Here is a 24,925-nt window from a genome sequence, read left to right on the forward strand (position 1 = left end):
GACAAGGGCAAGGGTCTCTTAGTTCCTGAAGAGGCTGCTGTCTTTAGGGGCGGCCACGACTCCAGAAGTAGGAGCTCGGCCGAGGCTGCTGATCTGGACAGAGTTCTGTCTATTGAGTTTGGATTTGCTCCTCACCCTTGAGAAGAGGAGGCAGTGGATACGGCCGAAGGCGGGAATGCGGCAGAGGGTGAGGCAACGGCCGAGGAGGTCGTTGCCAATGCAGACACCTTTAAGGACCCGTACGCCTGTACGGTGGGTAACATGGGCTTAGCCTACTTGAATGATGGCTTTGACAAGTACAAGGCGTTTCTCCAGCTGGGAGAAGGATTTGAACTTAAGGCCCCGAAAAGGTCTCTTTCGGTGGCCGCCTGGGAGGATGAGCGGCCGTGCCGCAGATCATTCAGCGTCTACCGAGCTGATTTAGACATTGGACTTCGTTTCCCTCTTCACCCCTTCATTCGTACAGTACTGGACGAGTACGATATTGCCCTCTTTCAACTGGTGCCAAACAGCTGGTTGAACATATTTGGGTACTTGGTGACGTGCATCCGTAAGGGCTTCAAGCCGAATTTCTCGGTTTTCTGCAAGATGCACGCAATGATCCGCCTCGAGAAGCACACGGACGGATGGTTCATACTTAGCACCACAAAGGATTATATGGTGGTGATGGACCGTGTGTCGAAGTGGCGTGATTGGAAGAACCTGTTCTACCGCTTCAAAACCAAGGATACAGAGTTCAATTTGCGGATGAATCGGTTTAATGCCAAGCCGATCCAACTTGGCCGAGGGAATCATAGACCATACAAACCACCCGTCGACCCAGACCAGGCTCACCAACTTGAATATTTTAAAGTCAGGAAGGTTAGACGGGGTGGAAAGTTGGTGGCCGTGCCCCAAAACTGGATCCCCTTGGCCGGCTGGCTCCGGGACCCAATTTTTATGTCCGCATGTGGCCTGTACACAAACATTCCCCAAGGTGGGACTTTAGCTCTTTCTGGTTTCCGAACTCATTTTGTGTTGGAAATTATTCTAACTATTGGTTAAATTTTGTTTTTGCAGAAGAAGCGTACGCCATGCTGGACGAGGAGCAGAAGGGGGAAGCTGACATGTCCAAGATTGATCTTGCTCGGTACAAGGCTCGGCAGCGAATGTACGAGCAGACCAAGGAAGTACGAGCTGCCCTCTTTTAAGTCCTTTGCCGTACTGGTACATCGGGGAGAAGCTGCCTCCCTTTTTGGCACGGACAATTTCTTCTGTCTGTGCTGCTACTATGGGGGGAGTCACCTTTTTTGCGCGAGCTTTTCTTCATGTCTGTGCTGCTATGTTTGGTGGGGTCTCCTTCCCTTTTTAGTACGGACACTTACTTGCCTTAATTATTCCTGCGCTAATTTCCTCCTTTCTTTGCAGCTAGCCACCCTACCCCAAGGGCAAAACGAAAGACACCGACCACCTCTTCCAAGGACAAAGAGAAGGCGTCAAAACAAAGGAAGTCGGTCTCTGCTAGGACCCCTTCAGCTTCTGCAACCAAGACGACGCCGCGGTTTGCTTCAAAGAAATCCAAAGGAGACCAACCCCAGCTGGCAACGAGTGGGGACTCCAAGTCTGTGGACCCGCCAACAAGGTCGGTCCACGACCTGTCCTTGGGAGAGGACGGGTGCCCTGTTCAAAAGGTTGAGAAGTCGGACTGGCAAGCGGCTGCTAGTCACTCGACTGAAGATTTAACTGGCCGCAGAGGTGAAGAGGAGGACGAACCTCAACCTCCTCCTCCCTTCACCTTCAACTTCCCATCTCCTCCCAACTTCTCAACTGGTTAGAGAGGAATTCCATACTTTTTTTTTTTGGCAATCTTTTTCCTGACTTAACAGCTTTTGCGATTGTGTACAGATGTTGGGGAGGAGATGAATATGAGGTTGCCCAGCCAATCACTGAATGGTGCGGGCAGGAAAGCGATGAGGGAGGCCATGGCTAGGGCCGTCCCTCAGGAGCAGAAGGACAAATTCCGGGAATTAACGAGGGCTTCCTCGGCCCCATGATAAATTACAGCGCTGAGGTAACTGTCTGCGTCCAATTGCTATTTTAGCTTCTATACCTGAATAATTTCTTACTTACGAATCTCCGTCCGCGCGCAGCTCTTTCTACGGCTCACTGCCTTCCTAGAGTGGAAGGAGAAGGAGAATGAACGGCTGAAAGAGGCCTGGGTCGCTGTCAGAAAGGCCCAGGATAAAGTGACGGGAACGGCCGCCATCCAAAGGGTTCACTTGGAAACCCAGATTAACGCGCTGTCCGACAAGACGGCGTGGCAAGCTGAGGATCTGGTGAAGCTGGGGAAGGCTCTTGAAAAGGAGACCTTAGCCAGGGACACCTTTCGGCAAGAGAGGGACGAGGTTATCCTTAACGCCCAACAATGGAAGGAGGGCTTTGAGGCGTCCGAAAAGTTGAAGGGGGACCTGGCCCTTGCCCAACGGAACCTAAAGACGGCCCTCCAAGAGTCAGAGGCCCTCAAGGCAGAGGTGGAGACGCTGAAGAAGAATGTCTTAGACTTGTGTGAGCAGCTTAAGGAACCTCGGCCGCCCAGCCCCACCGAGATCGTCCTTATTGAACACAACGTCGAGGAGAGGTTTGTAAAGCCACTTCTTCGAGGCGTTCGAGCTGATGGTGGAGGAAGGGGAGGCCGCCTATTATCAGGAGCGCTTCGCTAAACGTCTCAACTTCGTCTGCCTCAGAGAGGAGGCCAAGAAGGCCGGACAGCCTTCTCCCGAACTGGTCGTTACACCGGCCACTTCGGACGAGGAGGAAGATGAGGATGGTGAGGCGGACGAGGCGGAAGGCGAAGAAAAAGAGACACAACCTGCTGATAATGCATTTTTTTTTTTTTTATTTGGTGCCGCCTGTTTTGAGGAGCCTACCCAAGACAAAGACTTGGCTAAATAGAGCCTAGGTCCTCCTCCGGCCGTCCCTCAATTCAAGCCTTTCAATCTTTAACTTCTGTTTTTGTTGAACGAATTTTTTTTTTTTTTATTTGGTGCCGCCTGTTTTGAGCGGCTTTGTAAGATATTTTGCCGCCTTCTGAGCGGTTTTTATTAATGCAAATTTTGCCGCCTTCTAAGCGGTTTTCATTTTATCTGTTCTATACTTAGCAATTTTTTGCACATTTTTATGCTTTTATGCTTTCGTACGAACCTGGGGGGGTATGCCCCTTTATTCGGCGTTCGCCTAATCCATATTCTGAGTAGTTTGATTGACCCGATAGTTTTAGTGAGTTAATCAAATCATAGTAATGATTGCCCTTGGATTAGGTGAAACGCCGAATCAACAGCTTATGCGGCCACTTGATGTACCTCATGTGAGCCGTCCGTTGAATCTATCGCTTGGACGTGCTCAGGAAATTTCAAGTAATATATCAACTCAGAAATTTCTAAATTTGGTTGGGCTATTATGCCTAGGTATGCCCTTGACAGATTTAGGGTACCTGATGCTTTTATCGTCCGCCCTGATGGGGGTTTACCTGTGACTTTCCAGTCATTATTCATATATATATATATATATATATATATATATATATATATTATATATATATATATATGTATATATATATATATATATATTATATATATATATATATATATATGTATATATATATTTTTTTTTTGTGGTCCCTTGTGACCATCTTGCTATATCGTAAACAATTTTGTTCAGCTCTTATAGGCCATGTTGCTATGTTGCAAGCAACATAGTTATGATTTTCACTCGACATTTCAAAAAGCATATGCAAAAGAAATCAGATAACTCAATAAGATAACAATGCCAGACTTTCATTAATGTGTCAAGATTACATTGTTGGGGCCGTACGGCTCTAATTACATTGCTCGGTCATTAAGACCTAGCTGTATATACAACTTTTTGGCTAAGTACAAAAGACTTTAAACATAATATTTTTTGAGGTTGTCCGTGTTCCATGTTCGTGGAATTGGACAACCATCTAGGGCTTCAAGACGGAAAGTACCATCTCGAACTTCTACACTGATTCGATACGGCCCTTCCCAGTTTGGGGTTAACTTACCATCCTCATTTGCTCGGCCTACAGCTTCCATTTTTCTTAGCATCAGGTCTCCCATCTTTAGCGGACGCTTAGACACTCGACGATTATATGCCCTTGTCATCCTCAAGCAATAGATTTCGTGCCGGAGCGCCGCATTGCCCCTGGCTTCTGGAAGAAAGTCCAAGGCGGTCTTCATCGCCTCCTAATTGGCTGATTCATCATATAACATCACCCGGAGGGTAGGCTCGTACATTTCTATTGGAAGAACTATCTCGGCACCATAGACCAAAAAGAATGGAGTCTCCCCTGTGGAACATTTTGCTGTTGTTCGTATGGACCATAACACATTAACTAACTCATCGGCTCATAAGCCGCCTGCTTTTTCAAGCTTGCGCTTGATACCATTGGAGATCAACTTGTTGTAGGCCTCTACTCGGCCGTTGGCTTGTGGTTGGCCGACTGAGGCAAAGCAATAAGCTATGCCCTGGTCTCCCAACCATTCCTTGAGATGGCGTGTTTCAAACTAGGGCCCATTATCGAACACCATCGACTGAGGTACTCCATATCGGGTAATTATGTTCTTCCATATGAAAGCTGACACATCCGTCCACTTAATTCTCCGGACGACCTCGGCCTCGACCCACTTTGTGAAGTAGTCTACTGCTACAAACACATATCGCTTTTGACCAGACGCTGGTGTATACGGACCCAAGATGTCCATGCCCCATTTTGCAAAGGGGAGCGGACTACTTATGGCCGACAAACTGTTGGTTGGGCGATGAATTAGGGTTGCGAACCTCTGGCACTTGTCACATTTCTTTACCATTTTCATGGCGTCTGATTTTAGGCTCGGCCAGTAGTATCCTAAGTGGGTGGCCTTTTCAGCCAAAACTCGTCTTCCAATGTGGGAACCGCAATGCCCCTAGTGGAGGTCGTCCAGCACATCGTGCCCCCTCTCAGGGGTAATACACTTTAGATAAGGCTTCACGAAGGCTTTCTTAAATAACTCCCCCTTTTTCATCTCGAACCAGGCCGCTCTCTTTTTCATCAGCCAGCTCTCTTTCGGATCGGCCGGAAGCAATCCATCCCTAAGGTAGGAAATGATTCCATCCATCTAAGTTGAGCTTCTATCAATGATCTGTATTGGCTCGGCATCAATACTCCTCTTTTCCTTTACTTCCCAAAACACTGATCTGGGAGTATCACATGATGCCGAGGATGCTAATTTGGAGAGGGTGTCCGCTTGGTGATTGGACGAACGGGGGACTTGATGCAGGGTAAAGTGCTCTAGACCCTTAGCTTCTTCTTTTACCATTTGCAAGTATTTCATCATGGCCGGCTCCTTGGCTTCAAAGTTACCATTAACTTGGTTAACTATAAGCTGGAAATCCGAGCTCACATCAACTTTAATTTCCCCTGCCGCCTTACACATTCTAAGGCCGGCCATCAACGCTTCATACTCGGTCTCATTATTGGAGGCTTGGAACTGAAATCTCATTGCATATTCAAACTTATCTCCCTCTGGAGATTGACAGATAATCCCTGCGCCGCACCCGGCTGCCGTTGCACTACCATCTACATATTCTTTCTAGATCTGGGCTCCAGCCGGTTGTAAGTCTGGCCGTGTCATCTCAGCCAAAAAATCAGCAAAGGCCTGCCTCTTTATAGTTTTCCTGGGCTCGAACATGATGTCAAAGCCCTTCAACTCTAAAGCCCATCTAAGCATGCGGCCGCTAGCTTCTAAAGTTGCAAACGGCTTCTTGAGTGGTTGATCTGTGTAGACCACAATTGAATGTGCCAGGAAGTACGGTCGCAGCTTCTTTGATGCCATGTACAATGATAGACCAAACTTTTCAACAGGAGGATACCTAAGCTCGCCGTTGTGTAGCACATGACTGATAAAATAGATTGGGATATGGTGGCCGTCCCTTTCAGCAAGCAGGACGGCACTTAAAGAGTGTTCTGAGATGGCGAGATAAATGTACAACTTCTCATTCTTGAGTGGACTGACGAGCAGAGGCAATTTATGCAGATGACTCTTTAACTGTACGAATGCTTCCTCAGCTTCTTCCGTCCACTCAAACATGGTTTTCTTTTTGATAGTTTGAAAAAAGTATTGTCATTTGTCCCCTGATCTTGACAGAAATCGACCGAGTGCTGATAAACAGCCGATCAATCTTTGCACCTCTTTAATTGTTCTTGGGACTTCATGTCCAAGACGGCTTGAATTTTTTCAGGGTTAGCCTCGATTCCACGTTAATCAATAAAAAATCCGAGAAATTTACCGGACTCAACGCCAAAGACACATTTCTTCGGGTTTAACATCATCTTATGCCGCCTGAGTTCGGTAAATGTTTCTCGAAGATCATTTAGATGGTCGGCCGGCTCCTTTGACTTGACAATCATGTCATCAATGTACGCCTCCATATTCCGGCAAAGTTGATCTCTAAAGACTATATTGACCAGCCGCTGAAATGTAGCAGGGGCATTCTTGAGGCCGAATGGCATAACTCTGTAACAGTACAGCCCCTGCTCGGTCACAAATGCAGTCTTCTCTTGATCTTCTTCCCATAGGGGAATTTGATGGAATCCGGAGTATGCGTCCATGAAGCTCATTAGGGCATTCCCGGCCGTGAAATCAACTAGGCGGTCGATTTTAGGTAAAGGAAAGTTATCCTTAGAACATGCCTTGTTCAAATCTGTAATTTGACTTTTTCACAAGAACTACGTTAGCTACCCAATTTGGGTAGTAGCATTGCCGAATGAAACCAGCGTCCATCAGCTTCTTCACTTCAGCTGAGGCCGCTTGATTCCTCTCTTCTCCATGATTTCTTTTCTTCTGGCGGACATGTTTAATGACTGGATTCACAGCCAACTTGTGCACGGCCAGGTTAGGGCTTATGCTTGGCATTTCACTAACTTCGAATGTAAACACATCTTTAAACTCTCTCAACAGCTGAACTACCTCATCTCCAAGCAGACCCATATCTATAGTGCCTACACTGACCGTCTGACCTGGTTGATCGGGGTCGAGCACCACATCTTGGTGATCGCCGGCCGGTTGAGGTCTCAGTTCTTCAGGCCGGCCGACGGTCATTGATGCTATGCCTGGTCGGCCATGGCCTACTTTCGCTTTTGGCCAACCTGGGATGCTTGGAGTGGGGGTTCTTCCCCTTTTGACTCGGACGGTGTTCCATGTCCACGAATCGTTGGCTTAACAGCTAGCTGATTACATTCTTTTGTCATCTTCTGACTTCCTTGAATCAAACCAATTTTTCCGTCCGATCGCTCAAACTTCAACAGCATCAAATGGGGGACGATCACAGCCTTAGTAGCATTTAGAGTGGGACGGCCGAGTATGACATTATAGCTAGTCAATTCTTTCACCACTAAGAATCGGACGACCATATCCCTTCCTTCCCCTTTCTGCCCAAATCGGACTGGCAAATCTATCTGTCCGACTGGGTGAATGATGCTTCCTCCAAACCCCACTAAGGGATGAGTGATGTCTTTCAAAGCATCTTATGGGAACTTTAAATTCTATAGGGCGGCTAGGGTGATAATATCGGACGAGCTGCCCGTATCTATTAGTATTCGGCCCACTTTCAAGTTGGCTATCTTCATGATAAACACCATAGGATCGTTGTGCAGGGCTCTAACCTCCCCCCGGTCAGCCTCACTAACGGTTACTTTGGGGAAGGGTTCGACCTTCACCACGTTCGTCTGCATCACCTTTCCTAAGTTCTAAGCGTTCTGCTTGATTCCCTTCATGGTGGGGCCGCCTGAGGCGAATCCCTTCGATATTACAACCACAAAGCCTGAATCGGTACTATTCCCATCATTTTGCTTATCATTTTTCTTTTTCCCCTCGGACGTATTGTCTGTCCATGTATAAGTGAATTTGGACTTCATCACATAGGAGTTCAACATGCCCTTTTCGGCTAGCTTGTCCAACAATATCTTCAGATTGATACAATCGTTTGTGTCATGCCCCACATCTTTGTGGTAGTGGCAGTACTTGTTTTTGTTCCTGTACTGGGCCGAGCCTCTTAACGGCTTAGGCTTTTCAAACTCGAACTTATCCTTGATTTCCACCAAGATAGAGTAACAATCCTTGTTGAACTCGTACTGGGGCTCGTACGTCTTGACTTTCTTTGACTTTGGTTGTTGGCCGTCGGCCACCCAAACTTCTTTCCTTTTGGTTCCTTCCTTTTTTTTACCAGCCGAGTCTTGCTGAGTAGATTGTTTCTTCTCAGCCCCCTTGGCCGGCGCCTCTGCTTTTGTAAGCGAACAAAAGTCGGCTGCTTCAATGTAGGCCTCGACTTCCCGCAGAACGTCTGCGTATGTCCGAACCATTTTCCTTACCAAATCAAACTTAAAACCATTATGCCTTAATCCCCGGAGAAATTCAGAGTAAGCCATTTCATCCGGCAGATTATGAATCTGGGCTTTTTCTTGGTTAAATCTTTGGACGTACGAACGTAGGCCCTCATTTTTTCCTTGTACAATTGTTGCCAAATTGAGACTTGTCTTTCGAGATGGTATGTTGTAAGAGAAATTCCCCACGAATAACAAACTGAGTGTGGTAAAGCAATTGATACACCCGGCCGGAAGACTATTGAACTAATCCTGCGCCACACCCTTCAAAGTGGCCGGGAAGCATTTGCACCAGGTAGCGTCATCTACGCTTTGCAAGTACATCGGGTTTCTATACGAAGTGATGTGTTCCTCGGGGTTACCCGTACCATCATAGGCGCCCACAAGTACGCTCTTCACCTTCGGCGGCTGAGGAGCGCTTAAAATTTCTTGCGAAAACGGAGGCGGATTATCTCCAAGAGTCAGCAAACGCATCTGCCAATCAATTCACTGGGGCTGCACGGACTGTCCGGCCAAATAATGAGTCTGGCCGAACGTCTGGCCAAATGGCCCATATTGTCCGAAGACCTGGGGACTCGGCTGCAGAATGCCGATGAAACCCTGGGGGACTGACGCTGAAGCGGTTGTACTGGAATGGGGTTTATAGTACGAACAACCTGACTCTTGCTGGAGATGGCCGAGTTGCTATGTTGGGAAAGATAGTGGTTAGAAAATTTATCCGGCATTGTGGGAGTGGAGGCCGTATCTGAGTAAGCGGCACGTTCCCGTTTTTTATGCCGAAGGTAGTCTCTCGCGTCCTTCCAGCGTCGAGACGGCTCTGTCTCCTCTCTTCGAGGCTGTCTGCCCCTCCCCCCAGCCGACTGGGTTTTCGCCAATAGACTAGACAAATTCGTTTTTGGCACCCTAGGAGACCTTCCATTCGGCCTACGAAATGGGGTGTTCCCAGCATATGTTGCATTGGTTACTCTATTTTGAATTTTCTTTGGAGCTCTTTCTCCCTCTTTTCTGGGCGGCTGCCTAGAGGTAGAAGCTCGGATGCTCTCAAACTCCTTTCGAAGTTTGTTGAGTGCGGTTTGCAAGGAAGCAGCAGTAACTGGAGGATCATCGGCCTCTTGAAATGAGGCGGTCAAAGGGTCACTGGAATGAATTGTAGGGACTATATCCTCTACATGACCGTCCTCGCCTGAACGAGGGCCTGTATTAGGTGTCTGACCATCTATTTCCATGACAGACGAGTATCCCCACAGACGGCGCCAAATGTTTCGGGTGTTTTTTGGATCTCCTCGGATACTGGTCGCGCTCTTCAGGCAATGAGACTCGGACACCTGCAAAATGAACGAATATTCCTTTACCGGAATATTCTCCTCCGACGATCAAGTTAGAGATCTAAAGCGGAAAGGCTAGAGAGAGAAAGTAGAGAGAAGTTGGAGCTATTTTATGCTCTTTTTTATGTAATGTCATAATCCACCCCTCCCATCATAAATGATTGGGGTATTTATAGGGGTGGGAGTTTGTGCCCCTTCAGGGTTTGTGACCTAAAATTCCGTGACATGATTGGCTGCGCAATCAGGAGGTGCCACGCGTAATATGAGGGCGCCGTTTTGCGGCTTTCAAGAATATTTCTCGGGAGTTGGGCTATGATGCAATAAGGCCTCTTTATGATGGTTTCAGGTGCTCTTTTGAGCCCTGGGCACGCGTCATCTTCCCATAGGGACACGTGTCGCCCTTTGACTGGGCCACGTGTCGCTACGGGGTTGGACCACGTTTATGGGGTATTTTTACCCTAAACAATTAATAACAATTTCTTTTTATAAACATTTTATATTAGAATCATAATGTATAGAAACATTTAACATGGGTATTGATTGTTAGTTCATTGAGTTGAATTATTTTTCAAATCTTTCCATACAATTTATGAATTAAAAAAAAAAAAAAAGAGGTTGTTTTCAAGTAGTACTTTGTATATTATTTTGAGGTTAAAAATATATGATTAAGACATATTTATAAGTAAAATCATTATTACTCATTAATCATTTTATTTTAAAATTTTTGTGAAATGAATATAAGTAAACTGTTGTCTTTTATCTTTCTACTACTAACATATGTTAAATATGGTACACATTTATTTATATTTTCACTATCTAAATCAATGGTATATGCACTTAATAATAATAATAATGATAATAATAATAATAACAAAAAAATTAATAATAATAACATTAATAATAGTATTAATAATAATGTAGAAATCTGCTTTGCTCGGCTTGGCTCTGCTCTGCTATCCTGAAATCTGCTCTGCTGAAATTTAATCTGCTCTGTTCTACTGCCTCCTGCTCTGCTCTGCCCAGAAGCTCAAAAGAACAGAGCCTAAGCTTGTTATTACTCGATTATAAGAACTTTCATGTTCATAAATTGTGAGTTCAACTTAGCTTAATGCTCACATAAGCAAATGGGAATCTATCCGAAAGTGAGAATAGAGTTTTTAATTCCAATTTAACAACTGATTGACTATCTATTGATAAGTTGTACAAGTAACATATAATATTTTCAACATAATTAATGGGATAATTTTTTGATTTTCAATGAAAAGAAGTTAAAGTTTGAAATTAAGGTTTGAGCTTTAATATAATGATTTAAATTAGACCAAAAACTCTTGTCTAATTTACATCTATCATATCATTACTTAAGTTACGTTCTTGAAATATATGTAGACTAGCTTACAGACATCGATATTGAATTTAGCTATTTTTGTAGTGTTTGTTTCACATTTCCAAGAGATCGAGTTTTGCTAGTTTAATAATCAAAGAACTTATTTTCTTCACAAAGATATTTTTGCTTGAGTTTCACTTTACGATCATGCTTGGACGAATTGTGGCTTGTACAAACATGCTCCTTGGAAACCAGTATTGAGTGTCTCACCGTACCCTAAGGGTACATTACCTTAATGTATGATGATAGAATTTACGGAATCATTGTGCTTGATAAGTTGTACATCATACTTTTGAAAATCCATAAATTTTATATCCAAAGAATACATAGTTTAAAATAATGAACAAATACAAAAAGAGCACTCATGGCCGAAATTGCCAACAAGAAAAATAAAATATACATTTGAACATAAGTATTAAAGTATGAGATATGTTCTTTTTGATTTTTTCATGTGATCATTTATTTTGAATTATAAAATAGAGTTTGCATCATGCATATGTAGGATTTAATTTGAGTGCATAAAAGCTAGTAGAGATATCATCTTAGGCAAGTTGCCAATAGCATATGAACAAGAACATGAACACAAATCAGAAGCTAGTGGTTGTCATATTCTGTTGGTAACTTGGTTTAAGTACCAAATAAGAGTTTTATTCATCGAAAATTCAAAGTTTTACGAGTCAATGAAGTCGTCGCCAAAAAAAGTTGTGAAGGGCGTAAAGGTACAGAGTTGCAAACTTGCAATCCATTTTTATTGTCATGTTTGCTTATCTTTTCGAGTTTTCCTTTCCTTTCTCTTTTTTCGTCGCATTTTACGTCACCATAAGATTTATTTCAAAATTAAAATTATTTTTTGGCCAATGATTGATGAGAGTTATAAACAGTTATATTTATAAATAATACGTAACAGTTATAGACGGCATACATAGAAATTAAAAAAAGAAATGTAACATAGGCTAAGAGTATCCACAATATGGTTGCATAAAAGAACCTGCTTGTAATTTTTAAATAATTAAGGTTTGTTCTCTTCAACTTAATTTCAGTTTAATTCAGTTCACTTCAGTTTAGTTCCAATCAGTTCAGTTCAGCTCACTTTAGTAAATCAGAACAGACCCTTAAAGCTATATGTTAGCCACTGTGGAGCTACATATCTTTATAGAGCTATGTAGTTTCACTCCACCCAATGCACATGTATTGATTTGTTTAATATTGTTTATGTATTTGTTTTTAGTTTTTTTTTTAATGGTTTATTTATTACAAAAGGAGGCAACTTGCCATTTTAGAGGTTGTAGCTTAAATCATGTAGTTTGGGGAATAATTTTGTATCAACTCAAAGTTACTTGTACATATAGGCATATAGCAAACCATTGTGGATATTCTAAAGCTATCGAAATTAATGTTGTTTCATTAAGGACATGTTCTTTTCAGCTTAATTTTAGTTCAGTTTAGTTCAATTTAGCTCCAATTGGTTCAGTTCAATTCAGCTCAAATCGGTTCAGTTCAGTTCAGTTCCTAATTTTCTTCTCTCATAAACAATTCACTTCACTTCATTTCAGCTCCAATCAGTTCAGTTCAATTTAGTAAATCAAAACATGTCCTAAATAAAAGTTAATTTTGAATAAAGTAAGAAGCAAATAAAGTTGTGGACGAAACTCCAAAGTCTAAACTCTATAATCTATATGTACCTAGATACAAAATGAACAAGGACACAAGGTACAAGGGTTAAATAAAACGTAAAGGGTGCAAGCCTTGAGCAGAAACAGACTCAAACACACATAACTTGATCACAATTTCTTCATTTTGCATCAAAATTTCCCTAATACAAGAACCAATAGTCCAATATGACACCCATTAATGGCCTGGACCAACTTTCAAATTTTTTTGAGGTAGGAAAAGTCAACAATTCTTCACTAGTTCTAACCTATCTTTAGACAGACATAAAGACACTAAAAATAAATCAACAATGGTAGTCATATTCTTAGGACATATTCTTAAGGTCCCAAATTAGTTGATTGTTTGAAATTTCAGTTCTGCAAGTCAAGGTCGTCGCATAACTCCTCAATTATTCAGAAGCTGCAGAATTGCAATCAATTCAATAGGGTATGTGTATACGTAATTATATGTATGGCCTTATACCGTTAGATATTACCCTCTTTCAATTCTCTTACATTATCCTCCCCCCTTAATTTTCAAGATAGAGACTATGTGCGACGTCTTCTAGATAACCATTAAGATGGTTACGACTTACGAATATGATACATTGAGATGGACACTCGCACAAGTACACAACACAATTAAATACCATGATCACAAAAGTTAAAAGACGTGGTACATAGTTATGTTAGCTAGCCATATCCCAAAAGTTATTAGAGCTAGGTAACGGATAAAGAAGCTTTAGCACTTAGCCCAAACAAATTCAGAAAATTGAATTGCACAATAGAATTAGCATTACATTGATTAAATTACTCAAGGAGTAATCTTAAATCTCTTCAGTTAATTGCAAAATACAAAATTTTTAAACTTAGCATTGTTAGCAACTCGCGGTAGCCAATTGCTAGCAGCAGCAACAACACATAAAAGTGCTTATTTTTGATGCAAATGCACCTCAGTGTGCACTGTGCAGCCATTTTCCTAGCCTTAGAACCTCAAAAAGGAAGAAATACATGTATTATACCAAGTATTTAAAACCAAAAAAAATTATATATAAAAAAAAAAAAAGAAAAAATCTTAAACAGGTACAGTTCTGTTATCAATGCTAGCAGACTGATACTCATCTTCAGATTGATCTTCATTTTCACCAGACATTTCTTCTAATGATTTTCCATTAGCTTCAGGAACAAGGAATGTAAAGAAGAACCCTAGTGCACAAATTCCACCCAATATCATCAGTGAGTTCTTAACTCCAATGCCTGGTGGATACCCTGCATCAGTCTTGGTTTTATCCGGGGACTGAGCTAAGTACAAGAACCCAAATGCTCCTATGATGGCCCCGGCTTTTCCTGCTGCAGCAGATATCCCATGGCATGTAGACCTTAACCGTGCAGGGAAGATCTCGGCTGGCACAACAAAAGTGGTGGCATTAGGCCCAAAGTTGGCGAAAAAGAAGGTGAAGGCATACATGACCACAAACCCAATGTGGTTCCCGGGTTTAGTCCAGTGATCGTAAGGGATGGCTAGTCCAAACATAAAGCCGGTCATGAAGAGGAATCCCATCAATTGAATGAAGAAACGGCCTAAGATATCGATGAAGGCCACTGTGAACCAGTACCCTGGGACAGTTCCGCAAAGGGAAACTAAGGTTTGGGCTCTAGCCACCATGTAGACCTCTTGTAGAGCACTCATTGTTTGCGCTTTTGGTAGCCAGCCAACCGCGGTGAAAATGTCCTTTTGGAAGAGATTGTTGCTGTAAAACGCGATGTCTAGTAAGAACCAGCAGGAGGCTGTTCCAAGCAAGTGAAGACCGTGTCGTTTCATAAATTGCTTAGAGAATAAACCAAATTGTGTCTTATTCTTTTCTACAAGTTCTGCTGCCTTTTCTTGATCTTCTTGAATCTCCACTTGTAACACCTTTGAACAAAAACAAAACCAAGACAAAAAGTGTTAGACTTGTTCATATTATAGACTTATTATAATAGAAGAATGAATAAGCTAAGTGTTGTACTACCTTAGACATGTCAGAGGCGGCCTGTTTAGCATTGTTGGCAACAAGAGCGGTGTAACGAGCAGTTTCAGGCATCTTCATACGCCAGTAGTAAGTCATAACAGCAGGAATAGCACCGAACATGAGGATGATCCTCCACACATAATCAGCTTGTGGGACTAATGAGCCGGCTGCATCAGTCGCGTAGGAGGGTGCAGGGAACGCTGCCTTAAAGGAAGCCGCAACAATAAGAGCAAAAATTCCACCAGTCAAGTTTCCAAACCCTTGCATAGCAAAAACAGCAGCAATAAAAGCTCCACGAGTCTTCTTATTCGAGTACTCGGACATGATAGTGGCTGAAAGAGGGTAGTCCCCTCCAATCCCAAAGCCGAGCCAAAACCGAAAGAAGCAAAGGGTTGCCATGACTCCCTTAGGCTCACTTCCAAAGGAAAGTCCTGAAGCTAATGAACATAAAACCATCATCATAAGTGTCATACCATAGACCTTTTTCCTTCCCATCTTGTCTCCGAGCCACCCAAAGAAGAGCTGTCCTGAGAGTGTCCCACAGAAGGCAACACCATTGACAGCAGCCGAGACATTGGGAGGCAAAGAGCCTGGTTTAGATGCACCAGGCTCGGTGTAGTAAATACGACCGAGAAGTTTTGTGACTAATGAAATGCTAAAGAGATCATATGCATCAGTGAAAAAACCCATGCCAGCAATCACAATTGCAGTGAAGTGATACCATTGTGTCTTTGCTACATCTAGTGCATTCAGCACTTTTAGCTGATCTTGTGCCATTTTTTTTAACCTGAAACAGAGGAAAAAACAGGGGAGATCCCTATCAATACTATGTACAATTTAGATATAGATTATGATTCCGTGTATAGGGGTACAATTGTCATTTCAAATGGGTTCGAGGGCCATTATTCTAATGTTACCCATAATTCTACATTTAACATTAACAATTAATCTGAATAAACAACAACCAAGTACTATGATGCAACATGTTGCTTTGAATTTTCTATTATTGTTGATAAAAGAGAGGCAAAATTAATCAATGCTAAATTATTCAAACAAGTCCACTTCTAGAAAGATATTCAAACAAGTTGAAACCTAAGGTCATGAAGTTGAAAATTCAAAGATGGTGACCTTTTTTTGTTGTTAATGAATGAGTAGTGACAATATCATGTGAACTGCTTTTTTGTATACTTCATGCAAAATGTACATGCTCGGTTACTATTTAATAGTCACACTACTTACAAATATATGTCCGGATTAATTTGTCACATTTTAGCATAATAATGGTAAATGGTTACTCTTTTCAAAATGTCACGACTAATGTCATGTGGTGACGGTAACAATACAAATGCACTAGTATTCAAACAATTATGTAGTGTCATTATTTTAATTTGTTATATCCGTAGAGAGATAATATGACAGGATTAACAGCTTATTTCGAGCAAAGATAACTTATTGTATTATCAAATTATAGAAAATTATCAATTTTATGCTCTGCATTTGTTTAGCAAAGGGTAGCAGGGTGCTTTGATGATATGGTCAGAAACAAGCCACTAGTGAAACATTATTCTCATATAGTATGAATTTTTTTTCAGTAAAGAGCAAGTTCATCATATATTTATGCCAAAACAAGGGTATTTTTTTTTATCAATGCATGAGTTAGTACTTACAGTATTATTTCAACTGTCACAAAATTTTCAAAACTATTATAAAATTACTTTATTCACTCGAACTTTCCTAATTAGTTTTCTACTCCGTTTAATGTATAAGACGCTCCAAACAATGTTGCAAATGAAATTCGATCTCATCACCCACAAAAACCACCCCTTCTAAGTTCTGATACAATTATACTTGAATATATAAATACAATACAAGTCAATGATAAAATGTAACTTTACAAAATAAAAATTAATAGTTTAAAAATAATAAAAATACAGAGGTAAAAGACAAAATTAAAAAGAGAATCTTGGAAAAAAGGTAATCATACCCCACTTACTGACTTCCACAAATAATGGAATTGAAGTCCGAGGAAACCTCACAAAATTAATTTAACGCTTTCTAATCCCATGCAATTAATCACTCACTTTTAAACAACCAGATTTTGTTTTTGTTTTTTTTTTTCTTTTTCTTATTTTATTTGCTCATAAATTAATTAACCTGAAATTTGCTAAACCACTTAAAACAAAAGAAACAACAAAATTAAAATAGGGTTTGTACGTCATTAATCTGGGATTCTGAGCACCCAATAATTATCCGATAATTCTTTTTTTGCGTTAGGTTAACTACTTCAAATAAATTTCACACATTCCCATCTCAAAAAATAAATAAAAAAATAGAATTTAAAAAGAAAATTCAAGATTATATGATTGTATAACAGAAAATATTCAACGAAGCATGTGATGAATGACGCAAATCCTAATTATCAACCATAATACAATGAATTTCCAACGATACTTTGGACTAATTGGAAGACTGAATCCACAATTATAAATCCAAAATTCAAAATAATATCACATATTATAAAAAAATAACCAAATTGCATTTATAAATTCATAAACATAAATCTTGATTCTTGATTAATGATTAAATAACAACATATTTGTTGACGAGAATGACGACTACCCGATAATCGAATATAATATCATATTGGTTAATACACCCGACTCAATACTACAATACGATTAAGGCTGCGATATTGTTGTTGTATAAGAACGTACCTTTAGACAATCGTTACAAACCCGGTACTTGTTAAACCTCCACTGCTAGAGAAATTTAACAGATAATATTTCTAAAAAAGAAATAAGAAATTCCCTTTTTTTTTTTTTTTTTTTTTCTTTTTTCTCTCTCTTTTTTCTAATTTTATGAAATTCAGGAGAATGTAGGAGAGAGAAAGAAGAAGGAAAGAGTGAGGAAGAGAAGAGAACAGAGGTGCCGTATTTAACTGCAAACCTAAAGGAAGAGATGAAAATGAACTGTGTGTTTGGGCCCTATTTTTGTGGGTCCCCTTATAATCAATTTTTTTTAATAATATTTGACTTCACACAGCTGATTAATTAGCTAATTACTGCTGTAAAAAATTCCTAATTTTGAAAAAAAAAATTAATGAAAAGAGTAGTTTGGTTGAAAGGGAGAAGGTATCTTTTACTAAATAAAAGTATATTCTTAATATTGTTCTTTTTTTTTTTTGTTTCTATCTTGATTTGCTATCTTTTTTATGTTAAATGTATCTTTTTTTCTTGTTTCCACCTTATTTTCTTTTCATATTATGTGTAGTCAACGCCTGCTTCAATGATTTTATTTATTTTTTTAATACTGGTATTTTTTTTTTTTCAGTTTTTATCTGGTGTATTATTGGAATAAATTGAGAATAATGATACTAGAGGTGACAATTAGCGAATTTGATGCTTATAGTTTTAAACATGTTAAGTGTTCTTGTAATACAATTGCACACCTAGTAGCTCGGTGGGAAATCGATGACAATTCTGAACTTGTACGCCTGGGCTCATTCCCCCAAAATCTCACTACTTTGGCAAATTTAGACCTTATTTAATTTAAATAAAAGCATCGATATCTTTCTTTCAAAAAAAATTTAGCGAATTTAGCGTATAAATACCGTAGACATCCTGATTTTTTTACTCGTATGAGTTTTTATCCCTCAATATTGAAGAGGTGGTAATCAATTGATTAAGCGTTTTTTTATCATAATACTCCGTATTAAATATGGGTTTATGAGTATTTTTAATACTCCCTCCGTCCCCAAAACTTCGACCCTTTTGGGATGATTTCGCAGTTATTAAGAAACTTAAATAAAAAGAAATAAAAACATATTGGAAAGATAAATTTACATGGGGTTTGTAAAAAAGTAGAGTGATAAAGTATTTAAAATATATGAAAAAGGGAAGCTAATTTTGCACAAATATTGTTGTAAATTAGTGGGTATTTTAATGCAAATGGGTCGATCATTTTGGGACTAAAATTAGGCTAAAAGGGTCGAAATTTTGAGGACGGAAGGAGAATTATGATAAGGTTTTTTTTTTTTTTTTTTTTTGAGGTATATATATATTTTGCTAAGAACCTTAGATAATTAGCAATGTGAATTTGAGATTAATTGATTTTTTGAATTATTATGTCAATTTTTCAGGTCATGTGTTTTTGAGTTAAATTTTACAAATCCGGGTGTCTATTTCAGGTTGGTTTGACTAGTTTGATAGCATTTTTGAGTTTTTTTATTAGGTTACTTTGATTTTTTTTTTTTTTTTTTTTTTTTTTTTTTTTTTTTGTATAAAAAATTGTGGCTACTAATTGTTTAACTGGGATGTTGTGAGAGATCCCAACATGATAACACCTTAAATATTTAATTAGTATTAGATCTATCTATTGTTAATGGTTTGATTAGCGCATCTCGACCTTAATTATGGGGTCAAACCACTAAAACCTAACTATGTTAATGTATTATTATTGTTTTAGAAGGAAGAACTAACAAGTAAAAGTTGTTGTGTTCTTATGTAAGCGTCATAAGAATTATTATTGGTGACTCTTACGTGAGAATTAATCCACTTTTATCACCTTTCGAATATCACAAAAGTATTATACTTTCTAGTTAAGTTCATCAATCGTCAACATGACTGCCAATTAGCTCTTTTTAGTGATTATATTTTAATTTGGTGTGACCTAATTTGTTGAGCCCATGAGAAAACCCACATGTGAGTGGTGTGTTGTTCCACATTGGTTGAGTATATAAGTGAGAGTTTGTATTGGGCTACTCCCCTCATTGCCATATGATTTTGAGGTGGAAGCTCCTTGATCGAATAAAGTGGACAGTTGTGACGGATGTGGCCCAGACCCGTTTATTATAATCTTATTGGAAAAAATGATACGAGTATAATAATAATAATAATAATAATAATAATAATAATAAATTTAATCCATATATTACGGATTTACAAAGTAGATAAATACGTAATACTTGCATTATTGTTGCACTTCTTCATCAATTTTAAGTTTTTTGTTGTCGAATTAAGGTTATCAAGTGAATCTCCTGTATAGAAACCAACCAAAAGTTTAAGCTGATGGTTGAGGCTTAGGAATATATTTTGGCTCTATCACGCCCCCTCACACGAGAGCCCGTTTGGGCTAGAAGTGTGGATGCAGCATAAACCCTCCTCATACCCAGCGCTTAATATTCCACTTGGAAGTGGGGGGTGGATGAGATTCGAACCCATGACCTTTGTGTCACGCTGACTCTGATACCATGTTAGTGAACCAACTCAACCAAAAGCTTAAGTTTATGGTTGAGGCCTAAGAATATGTTTTATACTCTATCACATTGTAACATTTCCAGGCTAATCAATTATGAGCATTCAAGTCGCAATAAAAAAATGCCATTGAACATTGAAGACAATATATACGTATAATGAAATCATCTTAACACGATTAATTTGGAAAGACGAAATCAATTAGATTAACAACATAACAGCATGAATCAGATCATTGTATTTGGAACAAGAACTTGTAAACACGACAAGCGGAAACAATGGTCAAAAACTTATTATATACTTTTGTATAAAATAATGGAGGGAATACATGCACTGTTGTCTTATTTTTGGCATGCTCTATCTTTTATTAACTATGTAGTATATTAATTGAAGAGTATGAAGACGGAGACATGTATTGAAGCACTGTCCTTAATATAATTTAAGTATGATTTATATTCTTAATCATATTATTCTAATTAATAGGCATGTATACAAGCTATTATATATTTGATTAATGAATGTATGTACTCAAGTTTTTAAAAAAATCATGTAATCTGATGATTTCATTTTATAATTTTCCAATACATTTAAGAGATTTCTAATCTACATTATTTAGGATGCACACGAATGTAAAATTTAAATTTCGTTAAGAAAAAAAAACTTTTTTTCTCTTTAAAAGTTCTATCTATATAGATTGTGATTATCTCACGAAAAAAAAATTTATATACCATCTTGTCCATCTATACGTAAAAGGGAATCAATTTATATTTTCACTTTGTCTTGATATGTTTGAAGAACTTGGTCAATACGTCAATGATAACTTGCATGATACCACTTCCTTAAAAAATCTTTTAGAACCTATCATCCACATGTGAACTAAATAAAATTATGCCCAATTTATGGTGTTATCAACTCAAACAAGATAGAAAAATTAACAAAAAAAATCTTAAATATATAAAGAATAACATTATAAAATAATTATAAAGTACTTCGTACAATGGAGTAATAGAGTATATTAATTTCAAAGTTTGTCGTATGATGGACAAGTGTTCCAATGGCAATATTTGTTGACTGCAAATACGGCGCCACTTCTTTTTTAAATACATGGCGTGCATGGACGCATGTAGATTACTCATAAGCTTAAAATGTGAATATATCCCTATTTTTTAAGGGAAGGAAAATGATCTAAAAACTGATATTTACACGTTGTACTTAGTAATTTTACCATACATTGTTCATTTATTGGTTTGAATCATCTAATCAGCTCGAGATAATTTTTACTTTATTTTATATAAGACGTTTTTTAATGGTGAGACTCAAGTTTGAGTATTGAAATACAAAATGATTTGTTTTTTACCTCTAATGGTGATACCATACCCACTTCTCAATTTAGCAACTTATGTAAAGTCTAATTTCCCAATGGTGAGACTCTTTAAAAATATACAAATATCACTTTCAATTTATGGCCCACCAAATCCATTTCTTTTTAATATCAAATGTTATAAGATTAAAAAAAAAGAAAAAAAAAAGGTAAAATTTAAATAAATTACAAAATATATTAGAATATTGACAAGGGCCTACACTTTTTGTTAAATGAGACTCAAAGTTGAGTATTTCAACTTAGCAACTTTCTTTTGGAGTTGCTAAATTTAGATATCAACTTATTAATATACATTGCAAAAAATACCCTCTCTCTCCTAAAAATACTCACTTAGTCTCACTATTGAAGAGGGTCTAACTATAATAACCTGTTATGATTATCTAAGTTTTATTATTTGTCTTATTACTTTTATATATATATATATATATATATATATATATATATATATATATATATATATATATATATATATATATATATATATATATATATATATATATATATATATATATATATATATATATATATATATATATATATATATATTGTAAATTTTGTTTTGGATTTATGTTCGATATACATTATTTATTGTATACCCGCCTGACGTTTATACATTAAGAGTAATTACTTTGGTATAAATCGAAAAGTTTTAGGGTAATTTCAATCTTATTTTGAATAACTTTGAATATGATATGATTTTAGTGCAAATGGTCCATGTGGAGTTTTAAAGAGTGATATATTTACTTCACTCACTCACATTTGATTTAACTCCTATAAAAAGTGTAGGATAGCATCTCCAGTTATAGCTAAAAACTTGTTTGTAATTTTAAAAATTTTCTAACTACTAGTTTGACCATTGGAACTAAAAAATGAAAGTAATTTGAATTGGTCAAGCAAATAATTAGCTTGGTCAAAGAGGGGTCGACATAATCATAAAATAAAATTTTAAAAAGTAATTAAGAAATTAAGGCTCATTTAAATCACAAGCGATTAGCTACCTATTGGGGCACAAACTATCAACAAATAAGCTAAGATTAACTTAAAGTCATTTGTGACATAACAAGCTAATTTGCTAATTAGCTTACCATTGGAGTTGCTCTCCATAAAACATATACGAAGTATAGTTTTAGTATATCAAGGGTACGTAACTATTTCTTATATCAAAGTAACTTTTTATCATTTTTTGAAGGGAATAACTTTTTATCATTTTGAGGCGACTTTGATGTACAATAATTAATGTAAACTGAATTTATTTATGATAGATATTATACTTATGATAATATTTATCTTAAATTAGGATAATATTTGTATATATTTTGTATCCTTATCATATTAGGTTTAATTTTGATTAGGACTAGTCTTGTAAAACTATATATATATTGATCCATGGTAACACTTCAAATTGAGGAATTTTCCCGAAATCTAACAAAAAAATTTAATTACAAGTTTGTAATTCTGTCACTCATGCGTTTCAAAAATTTGCTTTTAATCATGTTTATTTTCACGATTTCATAATGCATTGGCCGGTTAATTAATATTTTATTTAATTAACATTTTGTTTGCCTATCAATTTTTATTTGTATATTTATAACTTCTCTTCACTATCTTAATTTCTTTAACCTCACCAAAAAAAAAAAAAAAAAAAAAAAAAAAAAAAAACTTAATTTCTTTAACATTTTAGTTATAATCTTAAGAGTGGTCACCAATTCACCATGACACCAATTGAGGGATGATATCATGGTATTATGGTAAGCCTCAATTCAGAATAGTTTGCCCAACAACTTAATGGAATTAACTTGTCCTTTTTTACAAATTACTTGACGAATAGCTGACGTCCTAATGGGACCCACCCCTTGATCTTTAGTGAAATAGCTTAAGTCAACAAACCTTTCCTTCGGTCTATAAATTCAGCTCTGGCATCTGGTTTTGCAATCAATTTCCATTAATTATTACGGAGTAGTTTTTTTTTACTTAGGGTCAAAGTCAACTCTCTAATTGGAGAGGGCTTTGGTGCCTTATCATCTTATGTACATGTACATCTAAACATAATATACAAGTAGTTTTTTTTTTTTCCTTTCCTTCTTAATATAAGTGCCTTTTATATTTTATCATGGTTAAACTTCAAAAATTTGAACAAAGTTTTTCATTAATAATTTTATTATACATAATAATATAGTTATGTGAGACAGTGAGATATTACTCCCATATTAGACTTGAAATATCATCTCTTTTATAATATGCAATTTATTAGATTTGCAGTTTACAAAAAAAAAAAAACTTAGAAATATATTATAGGGAGTTTACAATAAATATAATAGAAGGCGGATTTACAATAATTTTTATTGTAAGACGGTTAATTTAAGGATAATTTTAACAATTTTATATAGTAATTTTAATTCTTTTAAGAGTAATTTCAAATTTGTAATGAGTTTAATTTTGTTTAATGTGTATTTTCTAGCACAAACTATTGGATGCGGACGTCCACACCCAACAGTTCGTGCGGGCAGCTTTCCCTTTCAAACACAACTTCAATTCTCAATGAAAACTGGGATTTTAGGGTTTACAATTCACTGAACAACATTCAATTTAAGATCACAAAGCCCATAAAATTCAACAAAATTCCATAAAAGGCACAAAATATCTCTAATCACCCAATAAAATAAGAGAAAACTGGGAAAAAAAAGACATTATCAAACATCGAATTTCTTGGTGGTAGAATTTCAACACTGTCGGAGTTGAGCAATGGTGTCGCCGGTGGTAGTTTTTCAGCGTTTTCGGAGGTGAGTGGGTTCGGTGACTCCGAAGATCGAACCTGCATCTTGGTTTTCTTCCTCTGATGAAATTGGTTGAAAGGATGAGTGGGTTCGGTGGCTGTTCGGTGGTGGGTGAGTGGGTTCTTGGTGGTGGGTGAGTGGATTGGTTCTATAGCTAGTGATGCGGTGGGGATCGCTGGGTGGGTGGCAGGTGGTTAGTGGCGTGAGGTTGTTGGGTCTTCGGTGGTGGCGTGAGAAACAAAGAGCGGAAGAGGGAGATAAAGGAGAGAGGAAGAGGGAGATAGAGGAGAGAGAAAATTTTGTCTACACTTGCTTATGCAATGCAAGTTTATGCTAGTATCATATCACATATTAGCCAACAAATAATTCATATCAGCCATTAAAACGAACCTATCATCCAATTGATGTATGATATCAGTCAACATGAGGGATACATCAGACATTTATAAAAACGTATCAGTCAACACAAGGAACATATTAGCCAACAAAAAGTACTTATCAGCCAACAAAAGATACTTACCAACAAAAAATATATATAAGTCAACAAGAGGAGTATATCATCCAACAAAAGATACATATAAGCTAACCAGAGGAGTATATCAGCCAACAAAAGGTACTTATCAGGCAACAGAAGGAACATATCAGCCAACAAATGAAGCGTATCAGCTAACAAATGAAGCGTATCAGCCAATAAAAATAATAGGTAAGCCAACAAAATAAACATATCAGCTA

The 24,925-nt window shown here is 37.9% G+C and overlaps 2 protein-coding genes across 2 annotated transcripts in view; one reads left to right on the forward strand and one right to left on the reverse strand.

Annotated features, from left to right (window-relative positions):
- Window positions 1–24,925, forward strand: part of LOC145564174 (phosphoenolpyruvate carboxylase kinase 1-like) — an 86,788-nt gene that overhangs the window by 13,697 nt on the left and 48,166 nt on the right. The window lies entirely within an intron of this gene.
- On the reverse strand, window positions 13,524–17,701 carry LOC145562575 (putative inorganic phosphate transporter 1-4). Its single transcript, XM_081622891.1, has 3 exons — window positions 17,501–17,701; window positions 14,787–15,573; window positions 13,524–14,689 (listed from the first exon to the last, which is right to left on the reverse strand). Exons 2-3 carry the CDS (start codon window positions 15,561–15,563, stop codon window positions 13,850–13,852), a joined length of 1,617 nt encoding a protein of 538 aa, XP_081479017.1. The 5' UTR covers window positions 15,564–15,573; window positions 17,501–17,701; the 3' UTR covers window positions 13,524–13,849.

Source organism: Chenopodium album, chromosome 10, assembly GCF_948465745.1.
Source record: "Chenopodium album chromosome 10, dcCheAlbu1.1, whole genome shotgun sequence".
Classification (NCBI taxonomy): Eukaryota; Viridiplantae; Streptophyta; class Magnoliopsida; order Caryophyllales; family Amaranthaceae; genus Chenopodium; species Chenopodium album.

Bases quoted from the DNA above. Each gene is read 5' to 3' on its own strand.
- LOC145562575 (XM_081622891.1), bottom strand. From the start codon at position 15,563: ATGGCACAAGATCAGCTAAAAGTGCTGAATGCACTAGATGTAGCAAAG. The intron at 14,690-14,786 runs GTAGTACAACAC...TTTTGTTCAAAG, and splicing joins CCGCCTCTGACATGTCTAAG to GTGTTACAAGTGGAGATTCA.